The sequence below is a fragment of the Lagopus muta genome, chromosome 7, assembly GCF_023343835.1.
Source record: "Lagopus muta isolate bLagMut1 chromosome 7, bLagMut1 primary, whole genome shotgun sequence".
Lineage (NCBI taxonomy): Eukaryota > Metazoa > Chordata > Aves > Galliformes > Phasianidae > Lagopus > Lagopus muta.
In genome coordinates, this window is record NC_064439.1 from 13,103,663 (window position 1) to 13,127,747 (window position 24,085).

Genomic DNA, 24,085 nt, shown 5'->3' on the forward strand with positions numbered 1-24,085 from the left:
GAATGGAGGCGGAGCTCGAGCACGGGCGGAGGCGCCGAGTGGCCGCGGGGCTCCCAACGACCGCCAACCGCCGCCGCGCGCCCTCCGGCAGCGCCCCTGATTGGCCGCGGGGTGGGACGAGCTTCTCCTGCGGGAGGGGCCCCGCGCCGTGCTCGGGGCGCCGCCGTTCCGCTGGGCGGAGGCTGCGCGACGCGCGATAGCCGGGTGTGGTGCTGGCCGCGCTCCGGCGATAAGGACGGCTGGCCGCGGTGCGCCGGTGGCCGCCATAGCGGTCTGCTCGCGGGACGTGGCGCTGTCACCCACCGCTGCCGTTCCCTCGGCGGTGCCGGAGTCGAGAGAAGCGGGGACCCGACGCGATCCTGCTGTTACACTTGCCGCTGTCCGGCGTCAAACATCGGGCTACAGAGTGGCTTCAATGACATATTCGATGTCCGTACTTCAATCACTCTGTATTCTGAAGTTACATATTTACCCATGGATTGTTTTTTGTTTTTTGTTTTTTTTCTTTTTTTTTTTTTTCTGTGAGTAACTATGCACCAGCACTCCAAGCAGAAAAGCAAAGCCCAGGTTACATCCACCGGGAGTCATTGCAGCTGGAGAACTGGAGGACGTGTCTGTCAGGGCCGGTGCTGTGTCCATCTAGATTAAATATTTGGCCTTGGTCAGAGAGTGAAAAGAAACTAAATATTGATTTCCTGTGTTGGAAAAAAAATAACTCTTATCTCTGACTTTGTGAAAAGTGAATTACGTTTATCTGGGGAGGCTATTGCCTTTGACCACTGAAGTCTGTTAATTTGCCTCATGGAAGCTATTTAGTGCAGCAATCAAAGTCACAACGCAGTGCAAAGAATTCATTTTTGTGTCCCCGGTGCTGATGAGAGCTTTCAGTTTACATTCTCCATTTCCTTTGCTGAGATACTGAACAACAGCCCCTTCCTGTTTTGAGTTCTGTTTCCTTCCTTCTCATTGTTGCATATATTTTTATATGTCTTCTTGGGGTTTTAAATAGTTGTTCTTCCCATGGTTAATAGCCTTCTGCTATTGTGGCTAACCCGTAAGGCGTGACTTATGGACATTCCTAAGAAGATGCGGAAGCCCCTGGTGAATTAGAATCCATCTCAGAGGATAATAACGTAATCAAATGAGCAGATGAGTAAAGATACTGCAAATAATTGTGCTGAGGCCTTTGGAAGAAATTCTATCTTTTCCCAGTGTTAGCAAAAAGCCAAAAGTAGCTGTTGAACAAGAAATTTCTTGAGAAGATGTTAAATAAACCAGTGCAATGAGATGCATACAATGAATTTCTAAGGAACCCTTGTGAATTTGGAGAGAGGCATTTTCTATTAGTTTTCAAGTGAGTCATTAGCAGCTTTGAAATGATTAATAATTTAATACTATTCATAGCTTTTTCTTTCTTTGTAGTTTATATTTTCTAAATAAGAAATTGCAAAATCAAGCTCCAGTCTGAGAAACATCTGGTCAGACGACTGAGTGAGCTGCCAAAGGGATTTAGTCTTTGAGATATAAAGGTGATTAACCAGCTTCAGCTCTGAAATACTTGACATGGCTTACTGAGGCCGGTAGCTCAGGGTTAGTATGCCTGGCAGTGAGGGGGCTGGAGGAGGAAGGCAACAGTCAAGAAGCATTGCATTCTTACTGTGTTGAAGTAGTGCATTTATTAACTGGCCAGAACAGGCTTTGCAACAAAAATCATTGTGACTAAAATAATTCTAAAATGGCTTTAACTGGGATCAATCCCTAACATGAACCAATTTAATTTCAAATACTAAGAACAAAAGAAGTACATACGAAGAGAACACAGGACATCTGTGACTATTACCATAATTCAAACAAGATGGTTTTGAACATAAATTTGAAATCCAGGCATTTCACCGCCATCAGACTGACTACCTGGGTCATCTTTCCTCTTGAAGATGTCTTACCTGATGCTGCCTTGCAAATTCAAGGAAATATTAGCAATTCAATAAAGGTTACTGTTTTACTTCTTTTTTTTTTCTTTTTCTTTTTAAGTAGTGTAACTCAGTGCCAGCCTAAGCAGCCCCAGTTGCTTCTGGCATCGCATTCCCACCATCTCAGCCATGCTGAGGCAACCTAGAACCGTGTGTGGGAAGTAATCTTGGAAATGCTATATCAAGAACAAAGAAATGCTTTTGGCCTGGATGGATTCTTGGGTTTGTCCTCTGCACCGTCGCACAGAGAACTACCTTGACTGAGGGGTTAATGTAGGAGCAAGGAATTGGAGTGACTTCAGCTGGCTGACAATGAAAGAATCGTGACGTACTTCGCAAAGAATGTAAACACATCACCAGTTTTTGACGTCAGCCTGAGCACCATCTATGTATTTTTGAAATCAACTGATTTCACATATCAGACCTTCACACTTATCATCCAAATAGGTTTTTTAAAGAGTCTAAAAGAACTTGGTGCATTTCAATTATAATATTATGAAATGTAGTTTTCTTGTAAAACATTACAAAGAGTGTCATGACATAAGTAAAGACAGAAAAAGGGTGATGCTGCTTACATCATTCCTAGATTTCTTTTTAACTACATCCTAGACATTTGAAGGTTACGTAGATGAGGCTGACAAAAATAGACTGGCATTCTAATTTAAATAATATTTTTATTTAATAATTTTGCTTTGTAAATAATGTTCCCAATATTGTCCTCTTGACTGATGGTTTGTTTTGTTTTGTTCTGTTTTATTTTCTGTGAATTTTTTCATCTTATACCAATTTGGTGAATTACATTCATTTCCTCTCAGCACATGCCACACCTACATATCCTAAAAATTAAGGACTGGTGCAATTTAGCTTTTAGGTTAAAACAAAACAAAACAAAACTTTTATTGAGTTCATCTCTGAAATGCCCTACATGTTACTTTTATTAAGAAGATAATAAGTCACAGGTAGTTTATTACACCAGAAATAATTCCCAACAAATTTATTTCCCTATAACACTTAATGAAGCTCACCATTAGGATTGTCTAACTATGCTTGTGCAATCTGATGCTTGTTGTCTACATCTTTGTCTCCTTAAAGATTGCATGCTTATAATAATTGTCATAGGTAACAAATTAGTTCACATAAACCTCATTCATACATAAACCTTGAAGAGATTAGGGAGGGACTCTTTATCAAGGAGTTATCATGGAGTCCCATGGTAGGACAAGGAGAATTGGCTTTGAAGTAAAAGAAGGGAGACAGGGACTAGGTATAAAAAAGAAATGCTTCACGATGAAGGTGGTGAGGCCCTGGAACAGGCGGCCACAGAAGCTGTGGATGCCCTATCCCTGGAAACGTTTAAGGCCAGTTTAGATGGGATCCTGGGCAGCCTGATCTAGCTGTCAGTGTCCCTGCACATGGTAAATGGTGGAACTAGATGATCTTTAAGGTCTCTTCCAACCCAAACCATTCTATGGTTCCACAAATTGCCAAAACTGAATTGCATCATGGATCTCTAAATGGACTATTCAAGCTGTTGAAGATCTCTACCTGTACACTTTGCCTCTGAAGGAATAGAAGAGCAAGTGCAGAACCCCCATTGTGGTCACAGGGAAGTGCAGTCACATCACACAGCCATTGCTTTCACAACTTATTTTGCAAGCATGTAAGCCAGAAGTAACCAATATCCTCAGGACGCAACAGGATGGCCTGTACAAAACAGCATGTTAGGCAAGAGTTATAATGTAGACTATAAAACCTAATATACTGTGATGACAAAATATAGAGTTAATAATTTATTTCACTTTTTTTTTTTTTTTTTTTTTTTTTATAATTCCAAGGAACATATATTTAGAAGTACCATTACTTCGATTTTCTTGGGTTTGTAACAATTTCATTTTAGATAATAACTTACAATAATGCTATAGTGTTTTACTCTCCTAAGCATAGATGTACAGTCTGAAACACATTTCAAAACTTCAGGAGAACAGGGATTGATAAAAATCACAGTGTCTGTTTTTCTTGTCTATAGTTCCTCTGTCCAGACTCCATCACTGTTATCTCCACGCACATTGGTGCCAGGTAGAAGAAAAATACAGGGGACTTTTTAAGTGCTAACAGTTGGGCAAACAGCTGGATATTCTGTGAATTGTGATGTACTCATTTATTGCATGCTTGTTTCGTGAAAGAAATGATTATACTGGAAAAATAAAATTCCAGTTGTTAATAGGTGGATTGGATGTTTAGAGGATGGCCTAGCAATTTCAAGACACATAAATGATGCTAATTCTGCAGCACAAGGTCTCAATGGCAATTGAGATCTATTACATGATATATTTAAAAGAAAAATACATTTCTAATGCAGAATAATGTACTTTCTCTATATAATAATTTCCTCACTTGCAGCATGGACGTAATTCGCACCTCTCTGGTGGAAAGTGGTTTTGTAAATCATAACCTGAATATAAATTCAAGTATTCTTGCAAACAATGCTATTTAAAACTTGAATACAGCAAACTGTACTACTGAAAGTCTTCTGACTAGGTTGCATAAGAAAACTACATAGAAAACAGATTTTACTAGCATAAAACTTCCTGAAAGGATTAAAAAGGCTCAAATAGCTCAATATGAATGTTCTGTACCACAGAAATATGCATACCACCAACTGCTTACTGTTGCACAATCATGCTTTGCAGAAGATTTATGCTGTACAGCAAAGTAAGCCAATGTAATAATACAGGTGACATTAATACAGACACTGAGAATCCACCTCAAATACAGGTGATCACTAGGTGAATATCAGCCATTCAGATAATGAAATGAAATAGAAACACATAAAGATCTCATGTTCCTTCAAAAGAACATAATCAAAGTGTAAAACACTGTGAAAATTAACAGTCTACCTGTAGAGCAGATCTTTTAACACCTCTAAGTTGTTTTTGGCGGGGGGAGCAGTATGTTTTTTATTGCTGGTAGATGATCAGATATGGCTGTGAAGTTCAAGAAAAAAGAATGAAAAGTAAAAAAAGCAAAAGCAAATGAACAAAGGGAGATTGTCAGCCATGGTAGAGGTGTCTGGGTAAGAAAAGAGTAGGAAGAGATACAAATGAAAAATAACTACATAGAATTTTAGTCATATAACAGGAGATTATCAAGCTATCAGCTGTGTGGTTTATGTGACAAAGCTGTTGTATTTTTACATGTCAAGAGCTGTTCAGCACTTCAGCTCCTAATAGTACACATACATAGCTAAAGCACTGTATTTTTCCTGGAGGAGAAACCTCATCTTGTCTTTTTTAATAAATGATGGCTCAACTGTGATGTCTCCTTGATAACACGACTTTGCCAGGTGGCTCAATTATGACCTTTCTTTGGCATCCTGTTTCACTGGGTTTTTTTTTGTTCGTTTGTTTTTAACATAACAGGAGGCTTCAGTCTCTGTTAAAATGTGAAAATGTGTTTTAATGGACAAACTGAGAAATAGGTTTTTAAATAATTTCTCAAAAAGAAAAACAACTGAGAAAACTATCAGTGGACTTGAATCAGTAGAATGATCTCTATTTTTATATAGAAAATGATGAAAATGATGTCTCAGAAATGACACGATATTTCTTATTCATTGTATGTCAGTGAAGACCAATATTACCTGCTTTTTCTTCCCTTTCCCCCATCCCCTCCCCCCCCAGAAGCGTTCTCTAAACAAAACTTTGCCTCAAAGCTGAGTAATATTCTCTAGAACTCACCATCACTAAGGATTGTGCACTCACTGAGTTTGAGGGAATGTTTTTTATGCCCCTCTATCTGTCTACATACATCACACACAGAAATATGAAATAGCAATGTGCTATGTTTTAAATTTTTGGTATCGTAGTATCCATATAAATGACAATTTTCTCAAAATGCTGCGCCTTGCAAACAAAAACAAGCAGATTTCTTCAACTCATAATATCTGTCAAGCAACACTTATTTACTACATCACTGTGTTCACAAGTATCTCCTTGTGATTATGAATATCATTGCTTGCATATGATTTTAGTATGATATATACTTATAAAAAGTAGCCATACTGCTAAAAAAGAAAAAAAAGAAGAAAAAAAGAAAAAGAAAAAAGAAAAGGGATGAATTGCTATGTGAAGGCAGTTGAACAGTTTCTGAATTAAAGAGGAAGGAGAGGAGTATAAAATTGCATTGGCCAGCTTGTTTGGTTCACTACTGGTTGCGTAAACAAACTTATAAACAAACGTATTTCTTAATCATGGATACGTAGAGGTAATACAGTTTAACTTGTCTGAATTTCCTTCCTTTGTGTGCACTGCCATCATGTGGCTGTTTTTTCATTATATGAAGCACATTAAAAATAAGAAGTCCACTAAACGCAACTATTTAATTCAGAGCTACTGGTAAATTTTGTAATTCAAAGAACTTTAGATACAAGTAAGTTCTACTTATGCTGTTTTGCTTGTCAATAATGTGTTCCAGAATTTTACTGCTGATAATTTTGTGGCAAAAAAAAATATTAAAAAGAAAATTACTGAAGGTTGCACATACGTACATCTAATGCATTTGCATAAAAATAAGTTGGTGCCCATTTTTAGTAGTGAAGGAAAATATCACATTTGTGTTTTTCTTATTTCAAGCACTCTCAGGTCCTGCAAAAGGAAAGAACAAATGTGGGAGTTGAACTAACTCATTAGTGGTAAACGAGTAAGTTTTGTTTGAGGAAGTTCAATTCCAGTCTGTTTTAATATTTCATGTAAAAAAAAAAAAACAAAAAAACAAAAAAAAAATAATTATAGATGTGCAAATTAAAACTCAAAATATTTTCTTTTTATATTTTTAGATTCAGTGCTGCCATCTAATGGACACACTGCAGTGAACTCCCATTTGTTTTCGAGAAACAGTGTTTTAAGCAGATAAAATCACACACACAGAATTCTTCGTAGCCTTAAAAATGAAAGCTACGAGAAAAGTATTTTAATGCTGTGTTTTTAATAACCCCCAAAAGTACTTTCAATTCATACTCATATTTTATGTCACCATGTGAAAGACAAAGCTGCGATAGAAGTCCTGTGGAAAAACACCTGTAATGAAATAAAGGTTCATTGCTGCTTCCATGTATCTAGTCCTATCACGGAGAACAAAGTTTCCTGCTGCTTAATTGTAAGTCAGCATCTCGGCTTTTCCTCTTGTTTGCTTTGAACACAAAGGCAGCAACACATACCTGAGTTTCCAGACATCCTGGAACAAACGCAGGAAGGAATGAATTACCTTCTTACTACAATATGAGGCAGTGATGCTATTAATAATATTTCAAATACACATTGTAATAAATAAAAATGCAACTCAGCAATGTAAGAAAGAACAAATACTATAAAGATTGTAGGAAGTAATTCTCACAGTCTAATTAGGTATGAAGTAAGAACAAAGAATGAGTGGGGTGACCGACAAATGTAGAAGCCAGGATGATCCAGACCTTTATGAATAAAGGGTGTCCCTTACTGATTTCTTTCTGCTGAGGAACACCAGCCTTTGTCAGCAGTTTGTAAGGAAATCACAGTGTAGGAGTGAGTCGCTCACACATGAATACTTGCTGTAATTAATGACAGTGTTCAAGCAAGGTAGAACAGACTAGGAATTTACTCCACTCACTTTCACAAGGATAAGTTGTATTGTGATTTACAATCGGCCAAAATGTTTTAATTTCTTATAGTTTCAGGATTATTAGACATAAAAGTATACTAAAAACCATCTTCTAATTGATGAAAATATTAAAGTGATCTGGAAGGAGCCTTAGTTTAAAGAAGTGTTTGTTACTGTGTTACACTACATGGATATACAGTGTGGTATTTTGTTATTAATCCACAGCATACTTTGTTTATACTCTGTGGGACAGGCCTAAGTTGAACTGGAAGATGTGGACATTAGAAAAATCATTTAGAAGAGGTACATAAAAGCAATAGTGTTGTATGCATTGACAACATAGATGAAGTCATTTAGTTGGACCTACTGTTACAACGGGATTTGTAGCAGACAGTAATGTGGGTAACGTTTGCAAATGGCACAGACAGGGTGGGGAATGTGGACTGTCAGCTTTCCAGTAAGGCAGTAGGCCATACATTGGCATATTTCATACAGTGTTTGTATTATTGTAGGCTTTATTGTTCCTAATTTTGGATCAGAATAACACTGCTAGATGTAGTGTCAACACAAGCAGAAGAGGCAGCTCCTGCCAAAAGAATTAATTACATAAGAGAAAAGAAACAAATATAAACAGGCAGGAAAAAAAAAAGCCATAAATATCAGATAAGAGAAAACACATACATATAAACACCAGGGAAATTTCAGAAAATACTGCACTACTGGTTAGAATGATGTGAAGCCTTGATAGCCAATGTAATCACAGAACACATAATATTTGTATAGCGTTACAGTGGCATATGCATCTACTACAAATCAATCCTGTGTAGCTCACTGCTTGAAAGAAAATGAATGATGAATTCATCAATGAATTGATAGAGTGATTTCCAGAAAAGTATTCTAGGTATTTATCAGACAGACATTTTTGTGTTTTGATACTTTTTCTTTAGCTGCGTTTACACTTACCAACTGATACAAGAGGAGCACTTCCAGAGAAAAATGTTGGTGCTGAGATCTTGGTATCCATGCAATTTTCAGGGGGCTTACTTTGGACTTCTGAACCTGTGAACATTAACAGATGGAGTGTATCAGCTGCTCTTCTTGTTAATCTACTTGCCTGATTCTGACTTTTTTTTTTTTTTTTTTTTTTTGTCTTTTAATAGCTGTGTGAAGATCATTGGCAAATTGAGAGTCTAAATATTATTCATTATTCTTTTTTTTTTCCTTTTTTTTTTTAAATAATGAAATTTTAATTTAAGGTCAATTAGATTTGATACCTTTTGCATACGCATAGAATTGAGCCATTTTGCAGTACCATAACATTTATTACATAAACCAGACACCTACATAGTTCTACAAAGTTACACAAACACACTCAGATGATGATTTTTTTTATATAGGCTGCAGAGTTAGCTCTCATGTACCTCTAGAACTTGATTTTTCATCTTGTAACAAAATCCGTCCTTATTCACCATGCATTTAAGCTTATTGTTGTACTGCTAAGGAACTGCACTTCTCTTTTAAGACGTTCCCCAAGCATTGCCTTTCCAGAGCCAGGGAGATTTAAGAATTTGATGTCAGTGGATTTTTACATGTGCATATAGAAACACACCTTTTGGCTGCATCCCAGGTATGAGAAAACTCATTTCAAAACACACAAAAGCATAACATAATAACTCTTCAGAACACAATCTCCCTGTACCAAGTCTGTATTTCTGGTTTTACTCCTATCAGGTGGGCAGAGGAAACACAAAATAGTTAATGAAAAGTAAGTGAGGGAGGATGTGGGCATGGAAGCTGCCTTTGAATGGTAAGAGCAGCTGTATGGTATTTCCAAATTAAACAAACAAACAAACATGTGGGCTGAAATCAAACACAGATCTCCCTCTGGCAGAAAGCACTACAAATAAAAAGACAGAGAAACTGGAGTTATAAATAAAAGTTTTGAGTAGTGCACTAATTGTATTAATTAATGCTACCCAGAATTTTCTGTCTTCTCATTTTTTATGACACCACATGATTTATTTTTTCTCCTCATTATCCTCCTGTCCCTCCCACTCCTGAACTTCCTAAAGGAAAAAAAAAAAAAACAAAACCAAACAGCTCAAGACAGTTCAATTACAGCAAACTAGATTTGGGATCTTCAAATGCTTTTAGCAAAGGAAATAAGAATCGCATTATTGGAGAGAATTTTGTGCCACAGGATGGTTCTCATGCACATGAAGGAGGAAAAAAAAAAAAAAAAAAAAAAAAAAAGAGTTCCTAACAGCCTAAGGAAATACTACTTTTTCTTTGTAACCCAGAACTTGCTGAAGGACCCCTTAAGAGCAATGTTTACCCTCAGAAGGGATACAGTTACAAAACGCTTACAGCTGATACTGTAGGAACTGTTTGGAGGAGAAGCAGTCTTGCTTTATCCTGCTCTCAAGAGCCGCGGTTGGTTTCCCCGTGCCAAACGGTTTGTGAATCAATCGCAAAACAACGCTTTCAACAGCCCCGTCCCACCCCGACTCCATTTCGGGCCGCGAAAAACTCGGCTCCGCCGCCCCACACGGGATCGCCGCGCGCGTGCGCGGAAAGGGCGCCGTCGCCAATGGAGGCGCAACGCGTGCGCGGCGGCCCGAAGGAACATGCGCCGTGCGGCCCCCGACCGCCCCGCTGCGGGGCATTGAGGCCGCCCGCGCTTGCCGTAGCACGGGCCGTACCAAATTCGTGTCCTCCGACGGGGAAACGCGGTCGGAAATCGACGGTGCTCCTTGAGCCGTCGCCCACCATCCGGCTCGCGGTCGGCGGGGAGACCCTGGGCCGGGCTGGAAGTAACGGGCGGCTCGCGGTGCCGCGGTAAGGAATGGGCGCGGGGCGGCGCGGTGTGGACCTGCGCTGCCTCGCCTCATCTCGCCTCACCCCTGCCCGCGGTGGCGGCGCCGGAGAGGGGCGGGGCGCGAGGGGCGAGCGGCTCGGGTAATGGCAGCGCTGTGAGGACGAGGAGGGGGGCAGCGAGCGCGGCCGCGCGACAGGGAGCGAGGGAGCCGGCGGCGGCGCCGATCGGATCGGCCCCGTGCCGCCAGGTAACCCCCGCCTCCGCCCCTCGGCCGGGAGCGCCGTCACGCTCAGCGCGGGAGTCCGCGCTCGGCCGGGAGGCGGGCGGTCTCCCCGGCCCCGTGCTGCGTGTGGAGGCGCCGCGGCCCTGCCCGGCCGGGTGCTGCCCGCGGGATCCGCGCCCCGCCCCGCCGCACGGGGCCGCCGCTCCCCGGAGCGGCCGCCCGGGGCGGGCCGGCACCGCCCGTGCCCGAGAGGTCCCGACACGGGCCCCGTCCCGCGGGAGGCCGCGGTGGGGCGCGGGCCGGGCGGCCGTCGCGGGCCGCTTTCGTTTCGGCTCAGGCATCGGGAGGCGCAGGGTGTCCGCTCCTCGCCCCGCTGCTCCCCGGGCTCAGCGTCCGGGCGAGGAGTGCGGCGGCTGAAAACGCGCGTGGGTCGTATCAGCAAACGGGAGCGGCGTGACAGTGGGGCGCTTGGAAGAGAGGGGCAGAGGGGGCACCGACCGTCCGTTGTCCCGGTGCGTTCATGGGTTTCGGCGGCGGCTGCTCTCCTTAGGGCTTGTCGGACGGGTACGGCTTCCCGCCCCTCAATGGTGTAAACCCCGGGGCAGATATTCTGCTCTTGTGTCATTTTGACCACCAGTGCGTGGATCAATACAGGGTGTTTGGTGCTCGGTGCGTTTGTGTACCGCCTTCATGGAGCTCACAAACTCCCGCCCTGTGTACGGCAGAGAAAGTTACGCTGCATTTGTTAACACTTTAAAACCGATTTTGGATTCTCACTAACTTGAAAGCTGGAAGAGATTGCCCAGCTCCAGTCAGCTCTGTGTTAAACCGTGCAACCCCGGACTGCCTGCATGCGTGCACAGTGCTTTACATGTTTTATGTTTTGGTGATGTTAAATATGATGTTATGGATTTGTTGTGACATAGTGTGGGGCTTTCTCTTCAGCCTTTCTTCCCCCTTAGGTTGCAGTAATTTCTTTTTGGAGTCACCTGAAGGTATTGTTGCATTTTCCGGATGAATAATATTAAAGGTTTTGGGTAAAGATTGTTTTCCTTCTTAGAAAAGTGCTTTGCAGTTGCTTATATTTACCAGGGTCCACATTTCTTTGACACACACAACAGTTTGCACATTTCACCTTAACATTTTGTGGACGTCAATTTGTTTCGTCAGTTCCCATTGCTTTTTTGCTGCTGCTGCCACGTATGAATTGAAGATGATTTTTTGTTCCCAAAAGTGGCCAATAGCCATGTTGCAAGTGTAACAGTTTATATGCTTAAGCAGAACTGAGAGTATTTATGTGTCACTTATTGATTTTTATTTCTTCTGCTTGAAGGAATGAAGCTCTTAAAGCTTCAGGCCTCGTACCATTCCCTTGATGTTATTTGCTGTTCAGTTTCTTTATGAAATCAAAGCAGATGTGGGTAATAAATTGATCACACTTGAAGTGGAAACTGTTGCGTTGCAGAGAGGAAAACAGCCTTCTGAAGTTCCTGATTCTAGCAGCTCAGGAGCCCAATTAACTGGTCAGTGTGCTGTTTTGGAGATGGAAGGTGTAAAACTTGAGTTTGATGTTGTTAGTATTTTTTTTCTTTAACTTGAGAAACTGTGTATCCTGCACTTTCAGAAGCTAAGAGCCAGCAGGATTATGGGAGTGAGCTGCTTCCACGGGTAGCTTTTCAATCTATCATTTGGTTCTTTCTTTTACGGAAGTGTCTGGTGCTACAGGTTTATTTGTCAGCGGCTCTCTCTTTTTTCATTCTGCCTATGAACGTTTGGGTTCTGCCTGGAACGTTTGGGACAGTCACCTGTCTGTCTCAATAAAATAGGAATGTTCTTCCTTTCCTTCTAGTCTTAAGGTGACATCTTTTTGAGTGGGATCTGGGCATGCTTTATGTCTGCAGTGTCATTTGTAGGGCCCTGCTGGGCTGGATGTATGGAACAGAGGCAAATAGGAATGCAGAAAGAGGAGGCCTTGGTTTTGCTTTTGTTTTTCTCAAGGCATTGAGAAAACTTTTCCTGAGTTCTTTTTTTATTTAGATTTATTTCAGTCACTATTACAGACCTATTTAATAGATCTCTTCTAGTATTTTTATGTGAATATATGAATGTATTTTCAAGCCATGTTTTATTTGAAAAAAATCACTGCTTGTCCTGCTGCACAATGCAGTAGGCTACACAAGCTGTGCATAATGCTGTATGTTAAGTGTTTTCTTGTCATCTTGGTCAAAGCTTTTGGGTTTTGTGGCTTTTTAAATTTAACACCAAAATTGTTTCATGAAAGCTTGAGCTGAACATAGACTGTATGCTGACAGCAGTAACTTCAAATAATCAGATCCTCTGCTCAATGTGTTTCCGCTCTGGGTTCTCTCCGGGTTCAGCTGCAGCTGAGGGAGCTTTTCTGTAGAGGTAACTGATGACAAACTTACAGGGAAATCAGTTTCTTCATGTTATGCTGCTGAATGGGAAGTTTTGTAAAGTGCTGAACTGCACAAGGCGTGGTGCTGTTAAGTAGATTGGCATTGTGTTACGGGTGATTCATGTAATATCAGCATTCCCTTCCATAAAGTTCAAAATAAGTGTTTGACTGGGGAGGTGGATGGGCAGGGAAAAGGGATCCTTTGTATTTGTGTGCTGATGTGGTGCAATGTACAAAGTTCAAGTTGAAAAATTCAAATGAAATGTATTTTTTGATGTTATTGTGCCATGTTCCCTGATATATTGAATTTTTCCACAGATTAACACTAAAACCCCACAATGTCCTTGAAACCACGAGTGGTTGACTTCGATGAAACATGGAACAAACTTCTAACAACAATTAAGGCTGTTGTTATGTTGGATTATGTTGAAAGAGCAACGTGGAATGACCGCTTCTCGTATCCTTTAAGTGACATTCTTCATGTGTCCGTGTGGTATGTTTGGCACGAAGCACATTTTAAGGTTCTACTTTCTATTAGGTGTGTGAGGCAGAAAAAATGGCCAAAAGGATGGGAAATTCTGCATGCTCATGAAGTGCTTGATGTGATACAGTGTTAAAAAGTCCGAGTTTTACTTGCTTTCAGTAATATCAATCTTTAGCTTGCACTATGCTTGTTCACAAAACTGTGTGCAAATTTCCTTTTTGGTAATGAGTTTTCCTTGTATGCTGAAGTGTGCGTGTGGCAGGGCTGTGCACCTCTGACAGAATAGAATCCAAATCTCTAAAGCTAGGGGATGGTGCGATTGTTTTGTTTCATTTACACCTGTCTCCTTCTTCTGCACTTCTGAGTATTCTGTTGACTACCATATTAGTCATTTCTACAGGCTTATAGAAAAGTCTTTCCTTTTATTTTACCTCTGTTATTGGCTCTCCAGTCCTGAACAGTTTAGAGTTGAATGTAGCTGCGATCATACAGTCTTGCTGCTCAAATTACAACTGCATGAAGGATGCTATAGTGAATAGTTGTAATTTTACATTTAAAATGGGCATGTAATTAGACTTAAGTTTCAGTGAACTTCTTTTTAAAGAAACAAAGCTGTGCCCTGCATCTGTGCATACATTAGCCTTTACAGTGTGGTGAGAAATTAGACAATTTTTGGAGGCTTTGTAGCTGCTCCCTGGCAATCTGATTAGGTTTGGTTTGATTTCAAGGGGGAAGAATGGTTTAGACTTATATATCAATTTGCTAATTCTAGCAGGTGAAATAAGAGTCTCCTGGGAAGACCTTTGTATGTTATTACAGCATGAGCTTATTCTGTATGTGGGAGCTGAATTCTCTCTTTCTGATCTCTTCACCGTTTCTCAGAATTGCTTTCCCACTTGTCTGATTTTTAGTGTTTATCTGCAAGTATATGCAAATTCAGTTGCTTGTAGTCTATGTAGAAGATAGTTGTGGAGATGTATTGTGCAGTAATCTTTTGAGAAGCTCTGTAATTTTAAAACTTTATAATTGATTTGTGGGGGTGTGACTCTCCACCTTGTCTTAGACACCAAACCTTAGACTTTTAGCATTAAGTGTGAATTTCTGTGCTTGCAAATTGTGCTGTAGTAATTTTTTCTAAGCAGATTTTAGGAATTGCACATTTCAGTCTTCCATAAGCTGTTAAATTCTGTAGCTTGAGACTAACCATTATAAAACAATGCCCAAAATAGGTTTAAAATTTAAGATAATAGCTGAATGGGATGTTACATTGATTTTTCTTGTGTGTGGGCTTCCATATAAGAAGTTCTAAGTGGACCAATATGTGAACTCTGCTGTTGATCCTGTTTTGGGCTTTACTTTAGTTGAGTGAGCATCATGAAGGAAACACTTATGAATAGCAGACTCAGGATGCAGGCTTGGAAGAACTGTTCGGCGTGTAATTCTTAAAACCTCACTTACTGTCTTCTATTCATTACCTTCCTGGAAAGGTGGCATTATTAGTGTCTTAATTTGGCACAGTTGAGAGCCTTTGGGAGCATTCTCTATGGCAGAATGGCCCGAGGAGCTTCTGTGACTTGTAACTTGTGATGTTTATTTTGTGTTACTACTCCTGCTACATTGACCAAGCTCTGTGCTTTAACATAAAGTCTTCATTCTTCTATACAGTTGTTTTGAAAGCTTTTTCTTGGGTTTTCAATGTAAAAAGAAAAAAAACCCAAACACCTGAGATATAAATAAGTTTTAAACTCCAGGTCTTCCTAAAACATATCTTGTTCTGTGATAGCTTTTTGCTTTCTGCTGAATTTAATTGAAGTTTGATTTAATGTGTTCCTAAGCACCTAGAGGGATGTTAGGATTGGTTTATGTATCTGTCCTTTCCACAGATCTGACTTAAAAACAGAATGAGGAAATGTTTGTTTACTCTATTTTTCTTGTTGCTTAATGAGCATAATAAAAAAATATGACTAATATGTTGGAACTGTGTGCTAATGAAATTCATGGAGGCTGTTTGATTGGTTCTAGCACCGGTTGATCTGTGTAATTTCTCTGTGGTGAAAACAATGACATGGAAACAAGGGATAAACTGCAGCAAATAAATGTGATTTCAGTCTGCTGCAGCTTGATTCTAAGTGATTGTTTTCTCATGTGCTGCTTGAGACAGCTGAGATCAGTTAGAGTGCACAGACTAACAGTATTTTAGGGCTGGGAGGTTTGTAATGTGCAGTCATCTTCTAGAACTAATTCCTGTATTACTATTTTCCAAAAACTTGATGTAAATGCAGTGTTTTCTTTATTACTGTGATAATTTTATTGTTAAGCATAGGTTATCTTTATACACAGTTCATTTCAAATTTGAAATGCTAGAATGGCAATGATCTGAGAATCCCAATTGTATAAAGAGTTAAAGAATCTTCTAGAGAAGATGACTTGAAAGACTGTATGTCACTTTATTTAAACTGTGAGTCATCTCAGGCCACCTTTGACCTTCAGATTTCCTTTCAGGTTCTCTGCAGAAAAAGAGTGTTTCTGGAGTTGTTACGTCGTCCAGTAAATGAATGATGGTTGCATCTCTCTGCTTGAGATGGAATTTACAGGAATTTGGTTATGATATATGCCTAATACAACTTCTAAGGCTTTGTTTGTAACAATGTAGTTGCTTAGAGTTTGTTCTTTAAGGTAAGAGTCTGCTCAAGTTTGAATAGGGGAGTGGTGGTTTATAGCTTTGATAGCTGTACTTTGATAACTGCTGTCTAGCAGTAGAACTTTTTGGGCAAGTAGAACATCAGGATGTTCCTGTAATTGTCTTGATGTTTTTACAGCAGTAGAACTGGATGTTGCACCAACCAAGTAACTAGAATATCAGTATTTAGGATGGGGGGGGGAAGGGGCGGCGGCATGCTTGTACATCAGACAAAATTGTTTGTAAGGCGTTTAACTTGATGGCCTGCTTTGTTCTGTTTTTCTTTGTACTTGCTCTCTCTCTCTCTCTGTCTCTCTCTCTGTTAATCCCTCATTTCACAAGAATCCTATGGTGAGTCAGAAACTTTTGATCTGGACATGTATAATCATGTATTTTTAATACAGAAACCAATTCAAAGGAAAGGAAGAGTAAATAAGTCAATGCAATAGAGGTTCTGACTGAGGGCTCCATGAATTTTGGTAGTCATGTGTGTGCTTTTGCAGAGCAAGATTGAATCACAGACATTTTCAGAGTGCTCTGCTTTGATCATCTTTAGATTTGTTCAAAACTGTATGTTAATTTATTGTCTTACATAGATACTTTATCCCAAGGGCAGTAACTGAGCATTTGTTGCTTGAATACAGTATTTTTTTTTTTTTTAAATAATAATTCATTTTTCTTTGTTTAGAATTGGTTAAGTTTCCCAATTCTGAGGTAATGCCATTCCAATAGCCAGGACTGGAACACTTAGAAAGCACAAGGCTTTTGATTTTCTTGTGCTTGACACAGGCTGGAGGGCCCTAAGCAGTGGTTTGGCTTCGTCTTCCTTAGACCTTTCTCAGCCTTCCTTACAAGGAGCTGGACTGGAAGGACAGATGGCTTTTAGCATGGAAGATAAATTATTGAACAGGGAAGGCTCCTTTTCTCATCTTCTGAGGGACAGCAGCACAGAAGAAATATGCTTTTAGATTATGGAATAAAACATGAGGAATATTCAGTGGTTGATCCTTCGAATATTTTTTTTACTTAAGAAATTCACCACCTTTTGAACATAGCACTTCAAATTGGATTCTGAGCTGAATGATAGAGTTAGGTGAGCAAACAGCAACAGATAAGCCTTGCTACACAATTCTTACGTTCTTGCTCACTGTGATACCTTTTTGAGACTGTTGGCTTTTTTGTAGAAATCTGAAGGAACTCACCATCCAGAAAGTGGGAGTCTGTGTGGAGTTGTACGCGTGGCTGGCATAGGAAGGTGTGTGAAGTGTCTGTGGCAGTGCTTTTGTGATGAAGCTACTTATTTATTTTCAGCAGGCATGCAAACTGAGTGTTGCTTGTCAAGGAACAGTGGTGGGCTCCATTTCTTTCCACTTGCACTGAACTTTGACTGTTATCTAGAAAAAAGAGAGGCTTATGTGGAAGATGTATGTTTTCCATGAAATACAGATGTTGGTTTTGTTTTTAAATAGCTGTTTTACAACTAAGACATTTGTTTGCAGCAGTAATGGTCAGCTGGATTCCTAACCAAAGCCTGGGGTGCAGAGGCAAGATAAACTCAGATTTAACTGCTGCTGTTGCTAGATAAGCTGCCGTTACTATTTCGTGCTGTTGTAATGAGGGCTGTGCATTTCCTCTCTCACTTCAAAGCAAGTTACTTCTGTAGCAGATATGTGTAACTTTGTTTTGATGATCCAAATGGGTAGTGTAGTCGTGGATCTGAAGAGAACAGTCATGTCCTGTTGACTTGGCAGTAGCTTAGGATTTCTAGTTCTGGAATTTACTTCCTCAGTATCTTTGATGGTGAGGAGCTTGTGCTCATGAATGTTACTGAGGATGCATTCACCTGCAGATCATCCTTAGACTGCATTTGTTCAGAGGTGATTTAAAAGGAGTGATTTTTCTATACAAACTAAGTTTGAGAAAACCCTTAGCTTGCTAAATTTATTGTGGTATTTTATTGGTTACCACTGTGCGAGTTGGTGTAGCACAATGCAGTGAATATTGTGTGTTTTGTTCACAGAGGTTTCAATTTAGTGCTTGACATTATGAGGAGAGTTCTGATAAAGATCTGTAAGGATGAAATAACCTCAGTCAATAGCAGACACCAGTTGTTGGTTCTCTGGGTGTTCAATTGCCATGTAAAGGCTTTTTCAATTCAATTCTACATCAGTATCTTCTCTGTTTTGAACAATACTTCAGTGTCCAAGAGGAGCCCTTCTTTTGGAAAAATGGTGATGAAAGCTTATTATATTGCTCTGTAGATGAAGCAAGTAAATTGTCAACTGTCCTTATGCCTTTTTCCTGCTTTTAGACAGGCACATGCTTTTTTTAAGGCAGATTAAAGGAAAACAGCTCTTGTGCTTTCTCTTTGTTAAAGAACGTAATGGTTAATGTAGGCTATTTTTATTTCTAATGTGACTAGTTTTATGCAGTGCCTAAACTAAAATGACAAAGCATGATTATTTTTCAAATCATTCTAATGATTTTTTTTGGAAGTAGTGAGTTTCCCAGAGATACCAGCTGTTGGCTTTGCTTGACTTTATTGAAAGTTCTTAACTATGATTGATTTTCCTGACAAGGTGCTGGAGGAGTGTGTGAAGGGACTTTTTTTTTTTTTTTCTAGCTTGATACAGCTCTGCAAGATAATTCAGTTTGAAGTGTTTGCTGCTGCCCTTTAAGTGAGCAGGCGTAATGATTTTGTGTAGCTCTGTGGTCTAAACAAGATTACTAAAATGATAATTATAGTTAAATAAACAAAAGGTTTTTTGGTTCAATTCACTGTTGTGATGACGTAATTTGCAGCGTTCCACAAAATTGTTCTACCTAGGAAGCTGAGGGGATTATAGTAAAGGCATTAAACTGTAAACTGGTATGGATCTGAGGGGGACGAGGAGATGGGCAAGCACAGAGATTGGAATTTGGCTTCAATTCATGTTGTGCTCTGCTGCATGCTCGTTGTCTAATTAACACTTCTTTAGTAGTTACCTTGATCCAAAAAGCAAGAGTTGGAATTTCACGCAGGTTACAGACGCAAAAGAATTATTTCAGATGAATGTTTGCATTTAGATAAATATATTTTTTGTATATGATAAATAAGTGGTAGAAGTCAGGTCAGCACGGGGCTGTCAGAATTTTTGGGATCTTAGATCTAACATTCCTTCAGCTTCCACTACTTAAAACAGAGGTTATAATAATTGATGCTATAAGCTTAGAGTCTTTGTGAATCAGGGTTTGCACAAACTTAATAAAAAGATCCATTTGGTCTTCTGTGCTGTATCTTCAAAAATGTTTTCTTAAACATTCTTGTTGGGGGGAGTTCCTGTAGATCTTAAATTTATGTTCGTCAGTTCTCACACTTTAAGCAGATATAAACCTTGACTCAGAGCCCAGAGACATTTATGCTTTGTGTGTGGCCTATCCTGAACCTCTTGGAGAGAGACTTTATACTGAGACAAAGATTTTCTTGGAAAATCATGTACGCCATTTGCACAAGGTAACCCACGCAGTTACTGATGTGGACAGCACTGCTTATCCTGTTTTCAACTTTGTGGAGGGTTTTTGTGTTGTTCACGTGAAGTTATACTGTTTTTTTGAGGTTAAATTAGGGATGTCAGTGGTCTGGAGAATATCTGTGGAAGTGAGAGATCTGTCTGTATTCGTGTGTTTTGTATACCCGTTGACTTGAGAAGTAAGTTTGTTCTTCTCTGTTTAGTGTTTATATTCAAACAAGTTGTAGAAATCTCTTCATATTCCAGATGTGTTGGATGTTGTAATTAGCCTTTCGTTTAGTGTAAAACTTCACTCTAATGTCTTCAAGACAGATTGTGTCCATTCTACTGAAGAAAACTTATAAAATATATAGGAAATAAAGTAAAAAAAATAATAATTGGGAGGCAGGAAGCAATGACTGTTTATCATGACATATAACAATTCTGTATTGATATGGCTGTAAATTCTGTGTTATCAGATAAAAGGCCTAGATTTGAGAGTCATGATCCATCACATTGCATGTATAGGATGGATGAACAGTGTTTCCTCGTACTTGAGCAAAAAGAGGAGTAGATTTATACATACCCCATAGACACAGCTCCTTCAGAGAATGAAGAATTGCAAGTATTGCTGAACTTGGGTACATTATTTTTACAAGATAGGCGAGGCATCGTGGTAGGTAGTTGCACTGATTGCACGGAGGCTGCCTCTGATGCTTTGGTGGACTAAATCAGTTCAGAGAACTGTCATGCAGCTCAGTTATTTAGTGAGCTGGATGAGCTCATTTAGGCTGGGCAAGTGCCAGCTCAATGTAAACTGTTGGGAAGTAATAGAAAGCATATGTCCACTTTTTAAACTGGCTGCCCACCATTTGTCTTTGAACTAATTTTGGAAAATCTTTGTGGAATTCATACTGCAGTGGAAAACAATCTTGGTTCCACCTTAGTCTGGTTGTTTTCCTCTTTTATGTAGCTGCTGCTTAGATATTTTTTTTTTATTATTTTTATTTTTTACTGCTGAGTTTAACACTGTGTACTCTGGAGCTGATTCCTAGGATCTCATCCTCCTTCACTACACCAGCAGCTTCTTAGAACACAAATGGCTGACATTCCAAAAGATCTGTGCCCAGTTTTATAGAATTTACGATGTGTTTAAGTTTGCACTTACATGTGCTCTTTTAATCACTTTTAAATTCCAGGATTACTGGTAAATATGATGCATTTTCAGCTAAGTTCAAATAATACTTGTTTTAAATATTCATAGTGAGTGAGGTGACTGTTCTGGTGTGCCACATGGCTGCATGGGTTTAAAACTGGTGTGCTGGCACATGAGGAAGTGGTTCTGTAGCATCCACCAGCATGTTGCAAGAGGATGAACCGTGCTTGTTCTGTAAAGGCAGATAGGAAATGAATGTATTCAGAGGTTATTCTTTTAGAATGCGAAGCAAAACAACTTCTGCTGCTATAGTTGGCTTATCAGAACTTCACAGTAATACTTGTTAGTTTTCTGGTCATAGCAACAGTGTTACTTTCAGAATTGCTGACATTTAGCTGTGGTGGTCTTTCTGCTTCTGTGGTTATTCTGAAACAGTAATCCTATTACAGCTTTCAATTTATGGGTACTACTTTCTTGCTAACTTCAGGGATGTGTGTGCATGTGTTTCTTTATTCACAGAGAGTTTTGGAATCTGAAGAACAAGTACTGGTTATGTATCACAGATACTGGGAAGAATATAGCAAGGGAGCAGACTATATGGACTGTTTATACAGGTAAGCTTTGCAAATGAGTTGTTAAATTTCTGAAATTATTTCTGTTTCATAAACTGAAGAAAGTTTAAATAGGACAAGAGGAGCTATACATGCTGTGTCAAATTTGGAGAGAATATAGTGATGGAAGCAGAACAAAGGGGAGGGAAAAAACAACCGTTGTGCTTCAGTAGGTCTTTCTGTGCCCTGCTCCTTACCACTAAATTAATTATCCAGGATGATTCCTATCATTTCTAATATAGTCTCCTTTTGTTGTTTCTGATGTTGAGACAGGTACAGTCTAGGTTTGATTACGTGTGGGCAAAATTTCATGATGTCTGCTTTGCCAATGCTAATATTTGTTTCTTATCAGAAATATTTAATTCAAACCACTAAAACCAAATAACATGTTAAAAAATAAAATACTTCCATCTCATTCTTCTGACAAGCCTTTGCATAGTCTGTATTCCCAAGGACACTGTAGGCCACTGTGATGTGAAAACATTGATTTGGGAGCGTGGTCACTGTATTTAGAACAGTGATCTATTGTTAGATTGCTGCCCTTAGTTGATCTAAAAATACCAAGTACATGAATGTTACTCTGTAGCCTGGCAATCTATCCCAACCATTAGTCACCCTTTTAATTGGTAAATTAATATTTGGAGTTTGTTTTTTTTTCCACTAAAATCCTTACAAAAGAACTTCTCAGTTCTTTTCTAAGTTCTTAATAACTGAAAAATTCCCCACAAAAAATGCTTGTGTTTTCCAGACATTTTCCTGACACTAACTGCTATTTTACACAGAGCTGTTCTTTGGTATTCCTCTGTCAAATACGTGTAGAGTCCTTTAATGTTCTTACAGACTTTATCACCTCTATCTGGAGAAGAATTTCAGTGGTTGTGTTTTGAGGTTTGGATACTGAAACGTATCGCTGGTAGTCTGAAAGGTAACCAGCATCAGTGTTCTTACCTTGTTGGCTGTTTTTCCTGATTAGTCAGTAAAGTGTAAGCCTGCACATGTGTACTTCTAAGGAATTGGTCCTGAGCTGTAGGATCAGGGTTTCAGATGAAAGTTGTCTCAATACTACTAAGAGCCTGTGGTATTTTCTTCTATTTTCAGTCCTTGTTTCCACAGTAGGTTCCTGATAAACCCTTTGGATTGTCTTCTAGAAGTAATTTCAAGTAGTTATTCAAGGTGAAAAATAGTTTATCACTTCAGTGGAGAAGCTAATGTGAGATTATGCTGTTTGCACATCTTTTCTGTTATTTGCTCGTGCAAATAAAAGCTTGTGGGAGTTGATGTTAAGATCAGGGGAAGAGGGAAGGAAATAATGGCAAGCAGGTTTTCAGTGCTTTTGAGTCAGTGAAAAGAGTGATTCTGCCTGGCTGTTTCTTGCCACCTCCTTTTTGCTGAATCAAGTAGTTCTGCAAGAAGTGCCTGATGTAGGTTAAACTCATCTATTTACTTGTGGATGCGTTAGTTTCATGATGGATCGGTTTCCTGGTCTAAAATTGCTGACAAGATGTAACAGTGGAAGAGAAAAGAGAGAGCACAGGACTTGATGTTTTAGCTGGCATAGTAGGAAAAAGGTGGAATGGTAGCTGCTGACTTTCTTAGTATGAACAAAAAAATTGAGAAACTTGATTACTTAAACAAGGCTTGTGTTCTGGCTGTTCAGCATGTCCACACAAATTTTGTATGAACCTGTGGGGCTTCCACAGAGATGAGTATTTCAAATTAGTGATGATTATTGATGGTAGCTTAGTGGTTTATGGTACTCTGGAGTCTGAAAATAGATTAGCCCTCAGTGTTTCAGTTTGTCACCGCTGCATTATCACAAGTCCTTATTTTCTTGATGCTCTGTTACCCTCACTTCTTTCATGTTTAAAGGTTTCCATAGTATGCTTCTCCTTGTCTTCATTGCTTGTCATTTACCTTCCTGCCTGAAATGTTCAGAAGTCACTAGTCTGATACAGCATCTAAAATGTGCATCAGTTAAAGCACTTCGTTAGTCTTTTCATGTCTTTTCAGTGCCTGGAGCCAGGCGTCTCGAAACTACTAGTTGTGTATGGAGCTTTATTTGTTTGAAGTAAACTATACATGTGATAGTAAATCCTACAATAAAATTAGGCATTCATAACATTTTTCTATGCAACTGCTCATGAAATTAATTTATTGATGTTAGTTTTGGACTATGTCAGTCTGTTCTCATTTGTGTTTACCCAATTACTGTAAATATTTTATTTAGACTACTGCTACTTCATAAAAATGTGTATGGATTATGGAACCCACGAAAATTCAAGATAGGGAAAGGAGTGTCACTGTAGCATGTATTTCATGAGAAGTAAATGTGTGTGTCTTAGCATTTGAATTGGCCATAGTGAGAAGAATTATGTCCCAGAATGACAGGCATTTTCTTTTCTCAGCAGTTTTTGTCATTGAGTGCTACTGGAAGGGCCACTGAGATTCCCTTAAATGCTTTGAGTTCACCTTTGTCAACATATAATTTTTTTTTTTGTATACATGTTGAGAACATAATTTTGAATACTGCCTGGAAAACAAAAACAAAAGGAATAAATTTAGCTTGATGGTCTTTCCTTCTGTGTTCTTTGTACATTTTTCTTCG

At 39.4% G+C, this 24,085-nt stretch overlaps 1 protein-coding gene across 3 annotated transcripts in view; it reads left to right on the forward strand.

Annotated features, from left to right (window-relative positions):
* Positions 1–10,327: 10,327 nt before the first annotated feature.
* The window catches only part of CUL2 (cullin 2), a 44,007-nt gene continuing 30,249 nt past the window's right edge, over positions 10,328–24,085 (forward strand). The window contains exons 1-4 of one of the 3 annotated variants that reach the window (XM_048952167.1): positions 10,328–10,442; positions 13,380–13,518; positions 19,616–19,718; positions 21,389–21,483. In XM_048952167.1, coding sequence (XP_048808124.1) covers positions 13,400–13,518; positions 19,616–19,718; positions 21,389–21,483 — 317 coding nt within the window. In that variant the 5' untranslated portion in view covers positions 10,328–10,442; positions 13,380–13,399. Of the gene's footprint in view, positions 10,443–10,523; positions 10,670–13,379; positions 13,519–19,615; positions 19,719–21,388; positions 21,484–24,085 lie in introns of those variants that run through there. The other 2 variants (XM_048952166.1, XM_048952168.1) reach the window with 2 other exon arrangements.